The sequence below is a fragment of the Lycorma delicatula genome, chromosome 9, assembly GCF_047948215.1.
Source record: "Lycorma delicatula isolate Av1 chromosome 9, ASM4794821v1, whole genome shotgun sequence".
NCBI classification, from domain to species: Eukaryota; Metazoa; Arthropoda; class Insecta; order Hemiptera; family Fulgoridae; genus Lycorma; species Lycorma delicatula.
This window is the reverse complement of record NC_134463.1, coordinates 19,070,850-19,091,421: the sequence shown is the minus strand read 5'-3', so window position 1 is coordinate 19,091,421 and position 20,572 is coordinate 19,070,850. Positions and strand designations below refer to the sequence as shown.

General features: G+C 28.8%; 1 protein-coding gene across 2 annotated transcripts in view; it reads left to right on the top strand.

Moving 5' to 3' along the window:
* LOC142329931 (uncharacterized) overlaps positions 1-20,412 on the top strand; it is a 255,074-nt gene extending 234,662 nt beyond the window's left edge. Inside the window, exons 4-7 of one of the 2 annotated variants that reach the window (XM_075374894.1) lie at positions 4,786-4,923; positions 8,914-9,011; positions 15,309-15,474; positions 19,529-20,412. In XM_075374894.1, coding sequence (XP_075231009.1) covers positions 4,786-4,923; positions 8,914-9,011; positions 15,309-15,474; positions 19,529-19,635 — 509 coding nt within the window. In that variant the 3' untranslated portion in view covers positions 19,636-20,412. Of the gene's footprint in view, positions 1-4,785; positions 4,924-8,913; positions 9,012-15,308; positions 15,475-16,299; positions 16,466-19,528 lie in introns of both variants that reach the window. The other variant, XM_075374893.1, reaches the window with a different exon arrangement.
* Positions 20,413-20,572: the final 160 nt, after the last annotated feature.

Below are 20,572 nucleotides of genomic sequence, written 5' to 3'. Positions count from 1 at the left end.
GGGATACTACCAAAAAAACATTCAGTTTTGTTTTCAAATACAGCCAGTGGTTTCAAATTGGTTTTAACATCTATGAATGTTATTGCCTCTCTGGGGATCACAACCGAATTTAAACAGAACGCACGTTATACGGTAAATACAGATTCACACTTTGCAAACTGCAAAACAGAACGCTTTCTGTTACGTGGGTCGCTATCTTTGCTAGAAGGGTTTTCATGCGGAAGGTACAAGAAAGAGTTTTAGCGCAGATAAAAGTGTTTAGTAGTTCTTTAATTTCATAGATAATTAATCAATATACGTGAAACTTAAGAAATATGACATAGCGTTTATTTTTTAGCCCTATTCAAACTCGCATAAAGAGATATGAAAACTTTTTTTTTTTTATTACACTTACTTTTTTTAAATACATTTTTAAATTAAAATGTTCAAATGCCTGCTCGCTAAGAAGCAGGACTGTTTGCATATTTATTAAACTAGAATATTAGTTTAAATCCCCCTCCCTCCACCCACGTTTTCCGACTATTCATTTACATTCTATGGGTTCATTTCGTAAAAGAAAAACATAATAAATATCTGGCGAAGCTGGAAAAATCTGAAATTCTTTGCCGATTTTTTTCCCCACAAATGATAGCTTACTTTAGTCCTGTAACTTCCTATTGTGTGTGATATCAACTAGGAAAATCAATATTAACTAGGGAAAAAATGATTAGTTTAAATATCTTTATTAGTCAAATACTTAGAACCAAATTAATCCTGAAGTGGATATCTCTTACTGTTATAGATGTATATGTATTTGTGTTAGAGATATGGGATGATTAGAAGATGTGGCTGTTTTTTTTTTTGCTATCTACCCCTCCACTCTTTTTCGAGCCGGTAGTATCTGCTTTCTGACATTAGTTTACTTTGGTTTATAATAATTCTTAACAGCACCGCTTTTGTCTCATATTTTTGACGTGAAACGTCTCTAAAATCACACGGAAACTTACGGGAACCAGAACAGAAATATGTAGCGTAACGAAAAAGTCTATATCTTTCTGCTTTAATAACTCCCTAAATATTAGTCTCAGAGACGTAAATACGGTGTCATTTTATAACTTATATGGTCTGCTCGTCGATACGACTTTGAGTTTGCGTCTTTGGCGAATTGATTGGCGGGGAAGAGGCACAGCACAGATCGTCCAGAACTGGCGCTCTCGGTCATCTTATCGAGATAGATCGGTTTAAGTAATAATAAATATATTTTGGGCAATATTTATGTATAAAAAAATAAAGTAAACATGTAAAAAAGCATAAAAATTCCCGCGCAAAAGCCAACTGGAAATATAAATTACGCATATCGTTGGAAAGGGGAGATTATGGGCCTCACACAGGTACCCCAATGTCCGGTGCCTAGCAAGCGAGACTGTTTCGGGAGCGTTTCAAAGTTGGCACGGCCGGACTCAGTTAACGACGCCGACAGCGCGAGCACCTCTACCGCTGCTGTACCCGAACTAATGGATATGACGAGTGAAATAACACCCATACATCTGTCGAAGAACAATTTATCTGTAGGGTTGGCCAAATGAAGGAACTAAAATTTTCCATTGGAGACTTTAAGTTTTGTTCAAAAAATACGATGGTGGCTCTCCCATTTAACTCTATATATAAGTTGCTCGGTCTATAGCTCGGAGGAACTTCATCCTAGATTTGTAACGTTTCACATTAAACCAACGGCCGTGCGTACCGACACAGCCCCACCCGATTTTTTGTTTAGAATGATATTAATGACGTTAAAAGTTTAAATACTGTAACGTAAATAAAAATTGAGATGTTAATGGTCTCATCTGATTTGTTCGGATTTTCGTTGATTCAAATTGTTCACGGTTCCATTAATTATGAATTACTGGATTTCTGTTGTTAATAATGAATTAACTTCCCCCAATTTATATTAATTAATTATAATTTATTTTGGCAGTAAATTTAAACAAGTTTTGTTTAATATATATTATAAATATAAATTAAAAATTATATTATGAAAAATAAGGGAGCTGACTGGCTATTCTATTCCCTCCCATTTAATGATATTCCTACCCCTACTCCGGATTATTACAGACATACCCACCAGTCGTGAGTAATGCATCCATCATTCCGAGTTATCAATTAATAGTTTTAAAAAAAATTTGTTTATTTCACTAATCTATTTATTTATTTCGCCATTAATTAATTTATTTTTTCTTTCGGAAAATTAAGTGATGTAATTACGGATATAAAATACCGTAACTAATTAAGGAAAATTATTATAAACACGTTTTAGTGTTATTATTTATCTTTATCTTTTTTTAACTAATGTACGCCCATCCATTTTTTTAAGCCGTGAGGTAAAACACGATGATTGTTTACGGTATGACTTCTAATCTAAGCAACGAATAACGGGGACCAGTGAACTTCATGTTGGACTAAAGAACTGGTTTTCATATCAAATCAACGGTGTACGTAATCAGCATAAATAATGCTGATGCACCTTCAGGTGATACCACTACTGTTGTAATAATTCGCGTTATTTTCTGTTACGTCATACATTTTTTTTTCCTTATTTTACACACGTAATACTACATATTGAAACTAATTTTGCCAGATTTTAAATATTTTATTTTTTATTAATAATGTACCCCCAGAGAGCTATATAAGAAATTTTTTGTAGTTAATGAGGTTGAAAGTTTAATAAGAAATTCACTCGGGTCAAATTCTTGTTCATCCTGCTTGACAGATTCAGCTTTCATACCCAACCTGATCTTATCTTACTTGGTTGCTTTCTTGTTATAAAATTATTACTTCAATATTATAATATTTCATTGTTTTAGAAATTTATTTTATTTTTGTGTAGTTTATCTAAATTTGTGTAATGGTGCATATAAATTTTAAGATTAAAATATTTTTGCCAACTTTTTTTCTTAAAACTAACATACCGTATTTTTATTTTATTATTATTATTCTTCATGTGTATGTTGCAATCTGTTCAACTATTGAACAATAAGCAACCTCCCCCACCTGCGGCCCAATGAGATGAAGATGATATATATGACATGTACATAAATGAAGTGTAATCTTGTACCAACCACCAAAGTACACTGCTATCCACTGTCTAGTATTCAAATCCGTAAAAAATCAGCCAACCTTTACTGGGATGTGAACCTGACAACTTTTGATTTCAAAAATCAGTTGTTAAACAAGTAATTTGTGACAAGTTTACTAGCAGACTAGGCCAAAGGGCTCTGTATAAAATTTTAAAATGAAAAAATTATACATAACCTTTTTTATCATTAAATTTTTAATAATTTTTTTATTTTCATTGTAAAATATTTTGTTACATTTCGTGTTAATAATTTTTTTTTTTTTGTATAATCATATCAAATATATTAAACTTATGCGCAGAAAAAAAATTATAGTTATTGAAGTAAATATTTGAGAACTCAGTAAGTTTCCAAGAAAAGGAAATAAAAATGTTTAGATTCATTATGAAGTTGTTCTTTTGACAGTACACAAAGATGAGTTAGAAGAAATATTGAATAGTACGTACTGCTAACTTATAAAATGTAGTTTGAAAATAAAAAAGAATAAAACAAAGGTAATAAAATGTTTAGAAGGAAGAATAAAGAGAAAGTAAGATAGGGAATATACTATACTAGAATATAGAGAGTTTTATTTTTAAGTAGTAAAATTATAAAGAATGATCAAAGAAATCCAGACATCAAAGCAGGTAACACAAATAAGGAAAAGCTTTCTTCCAGCTAGTATCAAATAAAGATCTAAGAATTAGAATGAAATTTTTGAAAATATTTGTGTGGAGTGTATTGCTTAATGATATTGAAACATGGACAACTGGAAAAAATAAAGGTCTTTGAAATGTGATGTTACATGAGGATATTGAAAATTAGATGGGTTGATAAAACTCAAAATAGATTGAAAATTTTCCTTAAGATGAGCAGGAAAGAAGAGAAATTTTTGGCAGATTTTGTGAAGAGGTGAACTAGGTCGGTGAGTTATATGTTTGGATATCCAGATTTTGTTGAATTGGTAAAAGAGATACAGTAGAAGGTAAAAACTATACTGGATTTAAAAATATTAAATAGATAGTTAACAGAATGTAGTCAGGCTTAAAAAATTTGAAAAGAGAATAATATCAAACCGGTTGATTTAATTGATGACTATAAATAAAGACCAAATAAATCTTTTATAAAAAAAAAAAAACCATTAATTTAATAAGTTTTTGTTTCATGCATTTATATGTATAATTTTCCTGACCAAGATTGAACTCAGTGAACCAATCAGATGTGATAAAAACCTATATAGCAGTGAGATAATATAATGAGCTAAGAATTTTACTTTTATAAATAATCAGTCAGTTTCTCTTCATTTCAGAAGTATCATTTCTGTTATTTTATTGAATAAACAATGTATGCTTAAAAGTAATTAAATTTCCATTTTACAGTATCATATCATACGTTTAATTTGTAGTCTGTAAAATTGTTTTCTCTTTAAAATTAAATTGCACAGATTGTTTGTAATAATATTACGAGTCTGTTGACTTATATGGTGAAATGGTCTTTTATTCCAAGAATTCTGCGTCCGAATCCCAGTGAAGCTTGGTATTTGCAATACACTAAAAATCATTAAAAGGTTATACATGATTATCTGCCTGTTATTTAAAAAATTAATAAATGAATAAAAGAAATATTATTATTTTTATTTACAATTATAAAATTTACTTCAAAATTATTTAAAATTATATCTCTTTTAATTTTTCAGATATGGGTCGTTCTGCCATAGCACTTTTCATTTTAGCATTTTTCTCAATATTCATTGCCTTCTGGACTGGAATTGCTGGTTGCTGGAGAAGATCACCAGGAAATATTACTGCAACAGCTATCCTAATGTTGTTAGCTTGTGAGTTTTTCATTTATAAATTTCTTCCTTATTTTTAATAATTTTTTTTATGAAAATATATTGAAGTTCAAGTAAGTAATTAAATTAATAAGAAGTCCCATCGCTGGATACTCCTGGCAATAGTAAAAATTCTTTACTACTTCATGGGAACACCTTAATTCTTTAAAACTGTATACCACGGATTTAAATGGTAGTAATTTCATTCTGATGAAATGTTGGAAGTTTCATTTAAGTTAGTTCACTGGTTCTAGAGTTGTGAGCAAACTCGGTTTGAAAATGTTAATGTGTCTAGTAAACCTTAATTTAAATTATTTTATTTTAATAAAATATAGAAATTCCTTTTTTAAAGTCAGCTGAAGATTAGCCCCCTATAATGTACTTTGTGGGTTATACACTTATAGTTATATTTTTTATGTTTTAGATAAAAAGATTTTCTCCATTTAATCTTTGTTTTGGAAACCTAGCTTTCAAGTTGTAATGATTAAATTAAGTACATTTGATGTAAGTACTCATAATGTAGAGTGTGTTAGAATTACTATTCTGGTAATTTATATATGTATGTATTGCACAGTTTAACCTCAGTGCCAGTAATTTTATTGTTCAGAACTACATTTTATAGGCTTTAAAAAAACTATTCAGTATCATAGGAACCATTTCTGTACTATTTAGCTAAAATGTAGACATCTAAGTTGTATACACTTATAGGTGTAGTCATGCAATACACACTTAACAAATTTTCAGTTTGGTGGTAAAAAAAAACTATAAAATAATAAACTAGAATAGTGATTCTCAACCTTTTTAGCTCCACGATTCCCAAAAAGTAAAAAAAAGTACATAATGAATATTTCACAACCCCCAACCCAAACCCAATGAAACTGAGTCAAAATTATTTAATTGTTTTGATACTGACAGGTATGAACACATGTATGAAGTGTATAAACATGAGCAATTTACAGGTTCCATCTTGATATATACATGCTCTTTGTAATTTGGTCTGATTGCATAATACTTGCTTTGAGAGTGTCATGTTCAAATATGCATAAGGTACGTTTGAACATGTCATATCATAATCTCAGCTGTATAAAAAAGGTATAAGGGATTGCAGAATGTCAGTTTAGTTTTGAATGCAAAGCATGCATCTGGTGCCTTTGTTCGAGTTTTTACAAGCGTAGTTTCATTGAAAAAAATAATACTTGAGGTTTTGATATTTAGTGTATGGTCAAAAAGGTGTGATGAGTTTTTTTTTCAATTACATTCTTATTCAAAATGGATAAATTTGTAAAAAATAAAGTGAACCATCTACATTCAGTGAATCGATTGGTAGAAAGACAAGATTGTACAATGATAATTATTTAGATTGTGGTTTTACCTAATTGGATAGAAAGCCACGATGCGTTTTTGCTTTCAACTCCTCTCCAATGAAAGCATAAAATCATCAAAATTAATTCAACACTTTGAAATTAAACATCCAGATCATAAAAGCAAACCCTTGGAATTTTTTAAAAGAAAATTACGTACTTTGAGAAATCAACCAGCTTCTGTTTGTAAATCAAGCCATACTGATAAAAGAACACTGGAAGCATCGTATTTCATAGCATTAAGAGTAGCTAAGATGTCCAAATACCATTCAGTTACAAAAATCCTCATATTCCCTGCTGCAATTGATGTGGTCAGTGTTCTGAGCAAGTGAGTTCAAGTGAATTTTTTAGTATTCAATTTGATGAAACAACAGATTTTCTTTTATTGTCTATTTATTCATTTTAACCTTCCTTGTAAAATTTATTTGAGATCAGAATGACGTCTCTTATACTCATGCTGTTTCTAAAATCAAATTTTCTGTTATGATCTCATCTATATACATCTACTCATATATAAACTGTTTTAATACATTTTTTTTTATAAATGAGAACTTAAAATGGTGTCCTAACAGTTCTCATATTTATCTACTCCTTCTTTCATTGGTATACTAATTACAGTCTGAGGATGGTACAGCATCAACTCCTACTGCTTTAATGTTTAAATCTATTAGAGCTTTTTTAAATACAGATGTACAAATTGTCCCAAATGTCCTGCACCACAGGAATACATACAGTATATTTATAATAACTATTCAATATGATTTCCATATAAATCGAAACATAATTAAAAACAGTCTCCAGTATTCCACAGAATGTTGATCACCAAGTTGGCTGTTATAAATTGGCATACAGCTGTGATGCGCTTTCGCAGATGATTTTTGCCTCTAATCTTGATTATGTAAACTTGGGATTTTACATAACCCCACATAACACTATCCATTTGGTTTAAATCCCAGGATTGTGGAGCCCATTCTACTCATCTCGTACGACTGATCCACTGGAGAAAGTGTTCATCTAGCTTATCACAAACTTGTATACATAGTGCAGGGGTGCACCATTCTGAATGAACCATTCTGGTTTTCTAAAACCCAGCAAATCCAAATCAGGCAGTAAAACATTTCCTTACATTACCAAGTAAGTTTCACTGTTAACTGTTCTCTCAAATAATTAGGGGCCAATGATATGTTCTTTCCACAAACCATGACATGATCAGCTCCTTGCTCCTTACTGTCGACCACTACTGTAAGTTATGTCCTACACCTCACCATTTACATAAAAGCTGGCTTCGTCAGAGAACATAACTTTAGACAAAAACTCCGGGTCCTCCTCCAACTTGGTCAAAAGCCAATTGCATATTTCCATATGGTGATCAGGATCGTATTCTGTAATGTGGTGTAACACTTGTAGCTTGAATGGATGATATTTGTTTTTAACAAGATTCTCCATACTGTTGACCAAGAAACGCCCACTTCCAAGATTATTCGGCGAATTAATTTTTTCGGGCTTGCAGATACCTTCACCAAAACCCCTTCCACTACCTCTTCTGAAGGGCTCAGATGTCCAGACCACTTAGCATCGACAACACTACCTGTAGCCTTAAGCTTTGCTAGCAATCCGCCAACCATTGTGTGTGACACTGCTTTCATTGAGGACACCTCTCATTAAATTCATCTGCAACTTGCCCATGAGAGAATCCTTCTCTTCCACAAAGGAGGATAATCTCTACCCGTTCTTCAGAGGTCAAAATCTTTCAGTCCACCAAGTAGAAAACAGAACAAAATTTGTAAAATCCCGATGGTGCAGGACTTTTGGGACGTCTTTGTAGTATGGCCTTTTCTGAAATAACTGGTTACTTTCTTTTCTATCATCAGTTTTTCTCATCTATACATTCCTAACCTCTGTTTGCATTTTCTTTCTCTGTAACAAAGTTTTCCCATTTCCATCATTTATTAATACATTTTGACTTTTATCCTCAAATTTTTTATTTTTCCCTATATGCTACATCTGCCTTTTGAGCCATCATATATATCTCCACCTCACTTCATGTTACCATTGATAAATCTTATTTTGCCATCTTTATACTTCCAATTTATTTGATTTCCTATATGTAATTACAATTTTCTACCTTCATTATCTTTCTTATGCATTTTTATACTTTCTGGGTTACATATATAGTATAATATCAAATGTGAAAATTCATTTACCTGAAATTGCCACTGATACCATCAGTATACTTGTTTCAGTAAATAGGTTCAGCCTTATGAACCTGTTTCATAATTTAATTGAGAATTATAATAACTGCAATGAAATTTGAAACAAATTTCATTGCAGTTATAAAATTAGTTTAAAATTAGGATAATAAAAATTAGGATATAAAATTAGTTTTGGATATAAAATTAGTTTTTTGGTAAATTAGAAATTTGGATATAAAATTAGTTTTTTGATTAATCTTTTTAGAAACAATTTTTAGCATTAAAATCTTAACGATTTTTTTTTTTTAATTTATACATTACTCTTATTCCTTTTAATTAAAAAGCAGATAGATAATATCATTTGGTATTAATATTATTCTGAAATATTATACTAGCTATATATTAATAATATAAACCTTTTTTTTTTCATTTCTTTTTAGGTTTACTGAGTGCAGGAGCAATGGGATTATGGCATGGTGTAGAATATTATGAGAAAGAAAGAGTGGTTGGTGAAGAATTTTATCAGCAGTGGGATAATGTAAGTTGATGATTTTTGTGGGTCTTTTTTATTTTTTTGTTGGTAGACCACTAAGCATTTCTAAAATTTGATGAATTATCATAAGCTGTTTAAATTATTCTTCACATATTCGTTTATTAAAACTTCTTAATTATTATCTAATTAGAAAAACTGCTACTTTTAATGCATCTTACTTAAGGAATCTGATTTGAAGTGATAAAACACAGAATTAATTTATAGTAAAGAATTTTGTAAAAAAAAGACAGGCTGCATGACAGAAATCTTAACAAATTTCTCATTTATTTTATATTAATAGTGTTTTTCTTTGCTGCACTTTTAAAAATAATCAAAATTTTCTAAACATAATATGTAAAAGAAAGAAAGGATTCCAGTTTATGATTGATATTCCAGTATAAAACTTGCAGTTAAAATTTTATTTTTTGTTAACTGCCATTAAGAGGTTGCTCACAAATAAAATAATACTTTTGTAGGCAGGGTTGTTCAGCCTTGCATTATATAATTTTACTCAGTTAGACGCATACTTAATAAATTATATTAAAAAAATATAATTATATTTACATAAAATATTAATTTTATGTGTCCTTATTTCAGATATTATATCCCTGTAGAGTTTTGTAACTCCCTGTGGAGTTAATACGTCTATTCATCTCTTAAGATTGGAAGGCTCAAATTTGTCTAAAAATAAAAATAAAAATCATTATTTGTGATGTTATTTGTAAATAAGTTTTGATAGATTTTTTCATCAGAATAAACTTATAAATACAATATTTTCATATTTTTTTAATGCTTGTTTATGATGATCTGTCTTTGTGAATATTTATATAACTTATGAAATTTTATCCTGGAAATTTAAGTCTTGAGTTGATGTGATACTTAATTTTCATAGCAGTTAATACCGTATTAATAAATTTGAGACATAGTATCCCTGTTATCATAACCAAAAGCTAAAGACAACCTGACACAAAACAAATATCACTTTTGAACATGAAATAGACATTCTTAAGATAAAAGTACCAGGGTTAATCAGCAAATTAAAAGTATAGTTGTTTTTCATTTTCTTCTTCCCAAAATTAACTGTACTGTTTGTCTTCGGTATGTCATTCCCACAAAAATGCAACTAATATTTAACTTTACAAGTTATATCTTCACTTTGTTTACTGCATGGACTCGCTGGATAGCAAACATCATTACTCTCAAAGAAAATTACTTTGGTGCTGTTTGCTGTACCTCAGTGCTTACATGTGTAATAACCATTGCCTCTACTCAGCTAAAAAATTCTGAAACTATCCTCAATTAAATTGACAGTAAAGAATTCAATTTTATCTTGGCTTTGTTTAACAGGTATTTATTACAAAGAAAAAATAATTTTATTACCTGCACATTGTCCAAATACCATATTTAATACAACAGTTCATTTTTTTGTGAAATATATATTTGACTAAACTTTCATTTACATCATTTTTTACTTAATACTATAAAATTCATAAATTTTTAATTTTATCTACATAAAGAAAATGATTTACATGAGGGGAAATCAGAAAATAGATTTCACAACTTCAGTGTTTTTTTTTTTTATAACTTAGATATTTTAAAGGATTTTGTCGTCTAAGTTTTTCGACTTAGACAACTTATTGGTTGCTGAACTTATTTTAACATAAAATACACTAAACAAAATCATGTCAGTAGAACATGGGAACCTATTAATATAGCCATTTTTGTTTTTCATGCTTTCCCAGGATGCTTCTACATCATGGATTGAGATTTTTGTCTCAGGATAGTAATGCAAAACCCTTTTTTCATTCCCAGTAATAATTTACTGAAAGAATTCATTATCTTATTTTAACTACAGAAGATAAGTGAGGGATGAATTCAAATAAATTTTCTTATACTTTTGTTAGTTGCTGAGAAATCCCTCTGCTTCATTTCCCTAAACGGTTGTATACAATATTCTCGATTATTCGATACAAAGTATTGAATTAATTTTAAATCTTTATATAATATGTGATTATTATCTTGAAATCTTCCTTCTTGGAGAAAGGTTTGTAGAAAAGGAAGTACATCTGGACCTTTATTAATCCATCACATTTATTCATCTATTACAAATTTCATAACTACAATGTTATACTTGCTGTACGTTAATCACATGAAACTGACCTGCTTCAAGCTTTTAATGAATTTTAATTGATGCTCTCCCTTTTGCTCTCCTTTGATGGTCTCCTTTTTCACAAAAGGCACCACTGTTGAACTACCTATAGCTAAAGAAAGCATCCAGAGAGTTGATTAGATGCTCTATGTAGCATCCAACATCAAAACAAAGTGTATTATAAGAATCAGCTTGTAAGTAGTATGTTGGCAGCAACGGAATAATGAAAATCATTTTTTGAATTCCCCCTGTAGTTTTGTAGAGAATTAGATCTAGAATAATATATTTTATTAAAAATTTTAAATCGTCTCAAAAAAAATTATTAATATTAAAGACAAATGAAGAGATTTTAAGAATTTATAAACAAAAAATTTTAATGTGATTTGTAAAATTAGTTTCTAAACATATATACATACACATAAAATTTTCTCATTGTTTTTCAGTCTTGTCTATATGAAGAATTTTTCTTATATCGCTGTAACATAGTAATTAGGTAATATGCCACCTGAATTATTAATTCAGTTTTCATTATCTGATTCATCACTATGTAATTGATTTATCATAGTTTTGAATTTTTCTAATTCCTTACTATAAAAAGTTCCCAGTGACGTAATTCTAATAAAATTTTCTTCAAGAGCATTTTCTAAATTGGCTAATTAATAAAAAAAAACAACGAATTATATACAGATACATTAATGTTCTGAAAACTACATGTTAATACATTAAAGTAGATAAAGTTAGTTACTTGTAGATAAAGTTATCTGAGGGTATACATGATTTATGAAAGTATATAACAATTACACAAAATTTTAGACAAGACAGTTGGAGAAAAAAAATTCACTCCAAAACTATTACGTTTAGGAAAAAACTGAATGAAATATTTAAATTTAAAGGTTTAGTCTATCATAACATTTTCACTTACTTTTTTGTCAGTAATAATACTTTTTTTTTGTTCATATAATAATAGTTTGGCTACTTAAATACTTCGTTAACTATATTAAGTAGTTCATTAACTAGCTAATTATGTAATATAAACTTATTCAGCCACTTCACAAAGTACAGAATTAAAGAACATTCTTACCTTACTTTTTTTTCATTAAAGTGCTTTCGAGCGTAAGCCCATCTTCAGTAATGTTTTTTTAATTTTTTTCTTTTTTACATTTACACATTAAAATACATATAATACATTAGAATTTTTAGAACAAATATTTGTTCAGTCAATAATTTTTTTTTTAAATTTAAAACTTTATAATTAAAATTTTCTTTAACTTGTCAATATGTTAATACAGTACTGTAGTCAAAGTACAGTTGAATTCTGTTCAGTTGAAGTTCAGTTAATTCTGTACTTTGTGGAGTGGCTGAATAAGTTTATATTATATAATTAGCTAGAATTTACATACAGAGGAAATATGAACTATAAAATAGTAAACTTAAATAAATTAATATATGTATTTTACTGAAGTGATTGTTTTGGTTTATGTTATAAAGAGGCTTATTTTTTATGCATTCGAAAAGCATACTAGATTTGAATTGTGTCAATTTGTTTAGTACATTGTGTGTATCTATATTTTATAACTTTCAAGTATGATAAGATACGATCCTGTTTTTATGTAAGTATGTTGCTGATATTGTCGGTGTGTTTGTAATTTTTCTATAACCCTGTTAACTTCATCTTATAATGAAGAACCTTTATGCATTCATCGTATTCTTGTTTGATATTTCATCCTGTTTGTTCAACAGAGAACTTCATGCCATTATAGGACTTCAGTTTATATACTTCAGGAACAGTGTATTCATTTAGTGTGTTCTGTGTATGAAGATTTTATTTTACTCTAATTCCTGATGGCTGTAAAATATCCAGTCTTCTTAAATTTGATGATAATCTTTTTCTCAGTCTTTGTTTAAGCATATTATGATATAATTTTATTTGATTTTTTTTGTTATTTTTATTTATTAGTGATTCATTAATACATAAGTCGTAAAGGTTTTAGCGAGTTAGCGAATGTAATTTATATTTATTCCTGTATCCTAGGTATTTAGTAGTGTTTGAAATCTTCAAACGATGTGGGTATATTTGGGTAGTGTAAATCACATTTCTAAAAGATAAGTTTTTAAGATTTGTGTTTGATTTTAACAAACACATCATAGATCAATTATAATATTTGACCTCATACTAGAATGATTTTTTTTTACCACTTTGTGACAAGCTCCATTAGAAAAATATCCTATGTGCAAAATCATTAAAAAAAGACAACTGTGTCATAATAAGATTCAACAACTGGATACAACTGGAAATATAATAAGGTTATTCACCTTAAATTCATATTCTATAAAGTTTAAGCGATGTTAATATTAAAAAAAAAAAAGTTTTTCATTATTCTCATTACTGATCATCATTAACAAAACATTGAAAATGTTTGTCAGTGCCGATAAAGCTAAAATGTCACCTATACATAGGGATAATGAAAGGAGGTGATAGGGGATATGTATGAATGTATCTCTAAATATGTATAGTCTAGGTAAACGTAAGTTGGACTGGTTGCAAAGATCATATACAGTTAATGTTTGGATTAAAAAATCAGTTCTATGAGGGCTGTTCAAAAAGTAATGATAAAGAAATTCTACAGAAAAAAATATTTATTCAGCCTTCCAAATCTACATGCTCTTTTTTAAAGTAACCCCCTCTCAGTTCTAATACACTTTTCCCACTGTTCCTGCCACTTTTTAAACACAAATGCCAGACCATCTTTCTCAAGCTCCTTGCACTGTGCCTCCGCAGCTGTGGATTACCTCGTGACTGGTCTTGAATTTCTGTCCCCTGAGCAAAAACTTGACTTTGGGGGACAGCCAGAAGTCGCAAAACTGGACTGTACAGTGGTTGGGGTACAGTTGCAGTGCTGCAAGCGTTCAAAAAATCAACTACAGTGTGAGCGATGTGGGGCCGCGCATTGTCATGATGCAGTAAAATTTTGTTAATGTTCTTTTGCAGCTGTTTTTTCTTAAAATTATGCAACATCATGATCAAAACCGATTTGTAATAATCTGTCATGACTGTCTGGCCTTGAGGGATAACATGTTAGTGCAAAAAACCCGTGGAATGGAAGAAGATTATCATCATAACCTTAACGATCCTGAGACTTATATTTGCTTTTTTCAGAAGTGGTGACTGAGCCCTTTTCCATTGAAAACTTTGTTTCAGTTCCGGATCGTAGTGATACATCCAAGATTCATCTATGGTAATGATTCGATTCATTTCGTCGTTTGCTTCCCCACCAAACCATGATAACAGGTCTTGACTCATGAAGACACGATGTTGCATTTGCTCTGGTGTGAGCAGGCACCGCACCCACCTGCAAGACACGTGTCATATGGCCAAATCATCATGTAAAATCGAAAATGCACTGCCAACTGAAATGTTGACATGCGGTGAGCTCCCTAACAGTAACTTGTCATTCTTTGCAGACAATAGCGGCAGCTGTATTCTTTACAACCTTAGTGCGAGACGTTGAAGGGCACCCCTCACGCGTCTCATTGGCGATGCTCTCTCTACCCTCCTCGAATGCTTTATACCACTTGTAGAAGGTCACCTAGTTCATAACATCTTCACCATACACCGCAGTTAGTAATTCATACATGTCTTTTCAGTTCTTCCCAAGTTTCACAAAAAATTTCATATTACAACATTGCTCTAACTTTTTATCAATGCTGGACATGGTAGGCGAATATCTAACACACGTTACGTGAATCGTCACATACATCCACTCACTGCACCGATTGACTTGAAACTGATCATTACAGATGGCTAAAGGATGGGCTACACGATGGTATACAGTATTACTACCCTTCACAACACATTTTCCCTCAGGGTCACTATTATCATTACTTTTTGAACAGCCCTCGTATATCAGTGGCTTAATGTCTTCTTATTAAAATTAAGTAAGTTTACTTTTGTGATATTGTTTTATAGATTCAAAAATAAAGATGAATCAGTTTACTATTTACTCTTTGTGTAGGTATATTAATTTTTTTTTCATTTTTCAGAATTTTTTCTACACATTTTAAATTTCATTATTATATGGAACTGGATTGAATTGTATTATTTTAGATATAGATCATGTAAGTTCAATATTTTTAAGTTTTTCAAGTGAATTTAGGTACTTCGTTCTGAGACTCGATCGTACCATGATTGGTCATATGTTATGGCATGGACCAGCATCGCATTTATGTTTGTATCTTCAGTGTTATTCTTCTGTGCTGCATACTGTGTACGCTCAGAACGTTATGAAGAATCAACTAAGAATATCCAGTACATTATGCCAGGTACATTAATATGATTGGCATGTCTTTTCACTTACAAACTTCTTAGTTTGTCCCCCCCCCCCCCCAAATAAAACCCTTATAATACATTGCTAATCAACTACCTTGCATCGCTTTAATGTTTTTTATATAAATATATATATATATATATATGTAGATGACTCAGCAGATATTGGAAAAATTTTATTATATTTTTATTTAGCAGTAAACTTTTTTATAAAGGAAAATTTTAATTAAAAAATGTCATATTTTAAATATTCATCTTTCATTTTTCAATTTTTAGTTTAATTAACTTTTAGTACCATTCATGACTGATATTTAATAATCTTAGTTTTTTCTTTCAGTATAGAATGCAAGGTCTGTGCTAGGTAATTTTGAATCTAATTTTTTTAACAATTCTAAATTAATAAATAAAAATAGTTATTTATTTCAAGTTTATTATTTTCTTTTTTTTCTTTTAAAAATTATTCAGATTAGTAATTTACTGTTCAACCCATCTAAATATAATATCAGTTGTTATTTATTGCTTTTTAATAAAACTTCAGTTTTGTAATTTTAAATAATATTTCATCTTTGAATAAACAATAATAAGAATGTCATTAAATTTATTTATTTTTTATAAACTCGCTATCATTTTAGGAATAAAAAAAATTCATTTTTTATAGCTCTGATAATTTATAAATCTGCTGAGTCAGTTTGTAAGTGACAAGATCATGGTGCCGATTTCTTAACTAGTAATCTAACATAACCTAAACTAACTTTTAACATAACCTTATTTCTTGTTTGTTTCTCTCTTCTTGTGACTGTCGCCCTACATACAACGAACAGATCCTTAAAGACGGCTCATTTGTTTTCTACGATTGGTCATTTTTTCTCGCGTGGACTGGTGTTGGTGTCTCCCTCGTCTCAGCCATCTTGTTTTCTGGAGCAGCAATATGTCTTCGTGGGGAGAGGGAACGGGAAGAAGCGATCAACATGCAGTATTTAATGCCGGGTAAGGTGTCATATCCTTCTCACAAGTGTCCTGTTCGTCCTTTTGCTTTTACTAACAGCACAAAGTATAAAATTGTACATTTGTAAAGAAAAAAAGTAGTGTATTATAATTAGAAGGTAATATTAAAGATAATCTTATGGCTTTAAATATTTGCATTTAATATTATTATTAACTTTAAAGAAAATGTTTAACACCTGTATAAATGTACTTTTAAAGAAATAATATTCTGTAATGGAGATGTATTAAATATTCAGAAATGTTAAAAATATAAAATTGCTCATTTCCAATAAAAAAGTAAGATTTCCAAGTACACATTGTTTAGAGTTTTCTTTTAAAGAAAATTTGTATTCCTTACCAAAGATATTATGTTTTAATAAAAAAAGCAAAAGCTGTAATGACAATTTACTGTTACCATTCATTGTTAAATTAGATTAAAGGAATAGTGGATTGAGCCCTGAACACTTAACCAAAATAGTCTTTTACAAACTGCTGACTTTATGATTTTTTCGCAAAAGGAGCACAGGTCTCATAATCAGAAGCTTTTTTTACATGATAAACTCTAAAAGTTACTTCCTTTGATTTTACAGCATCTTGTACTTCAAGAATAAATCCCAACCAATCTTATAGATTGTTGATGTAATTCACATTTACATCTTCTAGTAAAAGATTCAAATGTTTTAAATAATTCCTAAACAATGTTTTGTTCAGAAGTTTATTTATTATCTTCTGTAGATCTAACCTTTGTAATTTTATAAAATAATTACCAAGATGGGTTCTCTAAAAAGAAAACTGTAAAGTCTTGTTAAAGATTAGTCCAAATATTTACCAGAAATACTCTTTCTGTTACTTCTTTGTAGGTTAATGTATCCTTTTTATATTCTTAACTTAATGATGTATAATAATGTTTATACATATTTTATTTAAAATTACTAAGATATAAATAAAAAAATTATCTGATGTGTCACGCTTAGTTAATTTATAATAGATAGTATTCTATTTAAAAAGAAATATATATATATATTGATATTTTTTCTTATATTAAACACTATTACTTAACACTATTATGGGCAGTTGTTACATCTGTTTAGCTTTATTCAACTACATTAGCCACTTCTTCAAATATACCGTCAACTGTTAACATTTATTTAATATTACTTCATTCATTTCCTTTTACGTCCCAAACTCCTCCTCCCTAAAATAATCTTGGTGTTTTAGAACAATTCAATATAAGCGATTTATTTCATTTTCTCAACTAGTAGCCAGTAACACTTCTGTAGTTCACTAAAAGTAAATTGAAGATGCAATTTTGTTTAAAATATTCTTTATTTATTTTTATTTAATTAAACCTAGACCACCACCAGTCGACACATCTTCATTAAAATTTATCATGTTATCAAATTCATTTTTGTTTCCATTCTTAAACATACCATAACATGATAAAATTTTAAGTTTTGTTAAAATTATATTGATTATTAAAATCTAAATAATTTTTTACAATATGTTAAAAAAATCTTAATTATTTACTCCTCTTTGATGGTTTTTTATGGTTTGTAATTTGTCTGGAAAATATTCTGCTGTCTTTTTTTTGTGATGAAATATTTCAAAACAATTATGTAAAAAATTTGCACAATTTACAAGAAATTCTATAAGTGTTTGAAATTGAGTGGAAACTTTTGACGCATCAAACGGGTGTGTTCACACAAATATGGCTGTTTTTTGCTGTATTCTTACACCTGTGACACATCCATATGCTTCCCTTGCATCAATATTTTAAGTTTAACTGTTCCTTTGACAGACATTCTTTATAGTATTAAATCATGTTTAAGTTCTTGAATTTTTTTTCATGACTATTTCATTTAACAATGTTCTAAGGTTATTATTTATGATTTAGATTAAGAGTTATAATTAATTTAATTAACAATTAAATTAAGGGTAGAATTTTTTCCCTTTGACGGTGCTTGTTGACAGAAGGTTTTTATTACCAAAAAATTATATTGATTTTGACAATTTGAAAGCTCTGTATCTGTAAATGCATTTGTCTTTAATGATTAATTCACCACATAGGGCAAAGATGTTGATGGAAGTATGAAATGGATCTTTTTAGCGTATGAAAAGTGCTAAGCCTGGTTAAGATTTAAACCAGTTTTTATACTAAGATTTAATAATAAAACAAAATGATAAAAATGAAATAATTGCTTTTTACAATTTCTTTTTTTTACTGAAAATAATTTATTAGATTGCATTCGTATTTACATATTTTGTTTTTTATCGTTTAAAAATAATAATATTTATACTGTTATGATAAATCTCCACTTGCCTAAGCAGTTATATTTTTAATTACATCAAGTTATATCCTGAAATGTTTTCTTTTTAAATCTATTAAAAAAAAGAATGTTTAATCTAGTATTTTGGTTAATCTATTTTGACCAAAAAAAGTGAACAATCCAGGTTGAATTTTTTCACACACTATTGTACGAATTTTATAAAACCTCACAAATTTTTCAAACAATTTTGGGTGAAAACTGCAGGAGAGGTATATAACTAACCAAACTCATATTTATTAGCTTCTGAGAATTTTCTGTATTCATAATGGCACCTTCTTTTACAAACACTGAATTTAGACCCTTTTTTATCGAATCAGTCTAGAGCATTCTATCCAAATTTCTAAATGGATTAATATTAAATATAGCTTTTACAGTTTAAATTATTAGAATGTTTATTCTCCTTGAATTAATTTTATTTTTAATTTGAAAAATAAATGCATTGTCCACTAAAAATTAATAACAGAGTACACTAGACACACTAATATCCTGTATGCAATAAAGAGGGATGGTAGATTTAAAGGTAAAACTGAAATGTTAATAAATTCAGTTTAAACAATTATTGTTTAATAGTAGATTTTCTTTTCTTAATCATTACTATGTTGCTGAGGTATATTATTAACAACTGAAAATCTGTTAAAAAGTGCAGTCTTACTTTAATGCTTTGTGATTTTTTAATTCTTATATTATTTATACTTACAATATAAAATTTTATCTTATCTATATTTATTCTTGTTTACAGTGTACCCACAAAAACAACAATACGCATACCCAGGTTATCCTGCACCTGCTGCTGCATATCCAGGGCCTTATTATCATGGTTCACAGTACGGGCCATACAACTACTGATAACCTTATCAACAAATGTCATATTGGTGAAAAAAAATAAACATTTAAAAAAAATTCAACATGGTGCGCTCTTCCATAAAATGATGTGTTCTTTTTCAATTTTTTTTTTTTTTTTTTAATAAACTGACTCAAATAGATACTTTTATAATATACTAAAATGGAAAGCACAAATACAGAATAGTTCCGTTTATATAGCTGAAGTTAAATAAAAAAACTCAAGTTTTTTTTACAATTCATTTTTTTATAGAATATTATTTTCATTTATTTTTAACATATATTTAATGTTAACTGAAAATGGACAATTCTCAATTAGTTGAAATGAAAGGTAAATCTCACTATAATTTCTATTAATTTGAATGTTTTTTTTTTTTATTATTAGTAAATATCATTTTACAAAAAGAATTTTCTGAAATTTCTTTAAATTCTCAATGTATTTTATTAATATTTCTATAAAAATCATGTTTGAGATTTTTGGCCGTTTTTTTTTTCATGATATGTTTTAACAACTATTTGATAATCAGTTAAAATATTTAAAATTACATGAGCAGTAGGTTTTTTTCATTTAGATAAAATTTCAGTTCCATTTCCTAGATTACTTCAAAACTACTACTTATTTGTCTTTTTTATTTGTTTTTTTGTTTTTTAATATTCCTAATTATGTTTATATACATATATTTTTTATTTACTATAACTTAAAAATACAAAATTGCTCATTTTTTCACCAAATATCGTAAAATGTGTACAACGAAATGCTTTTTCCAGCAAGTAATTATTATGTATTATATTGTAAATTTATTTTAATGCTTAATCAATATTAACTTAAGATTTTAGTTACTTAATTGTTAAGCTAGTATCTTTTTAGTTACAAAAAATTTTTACTATTGTTATTAATAATGATAACATAATATCATTAAATTACATGCAGTATTATAATTTA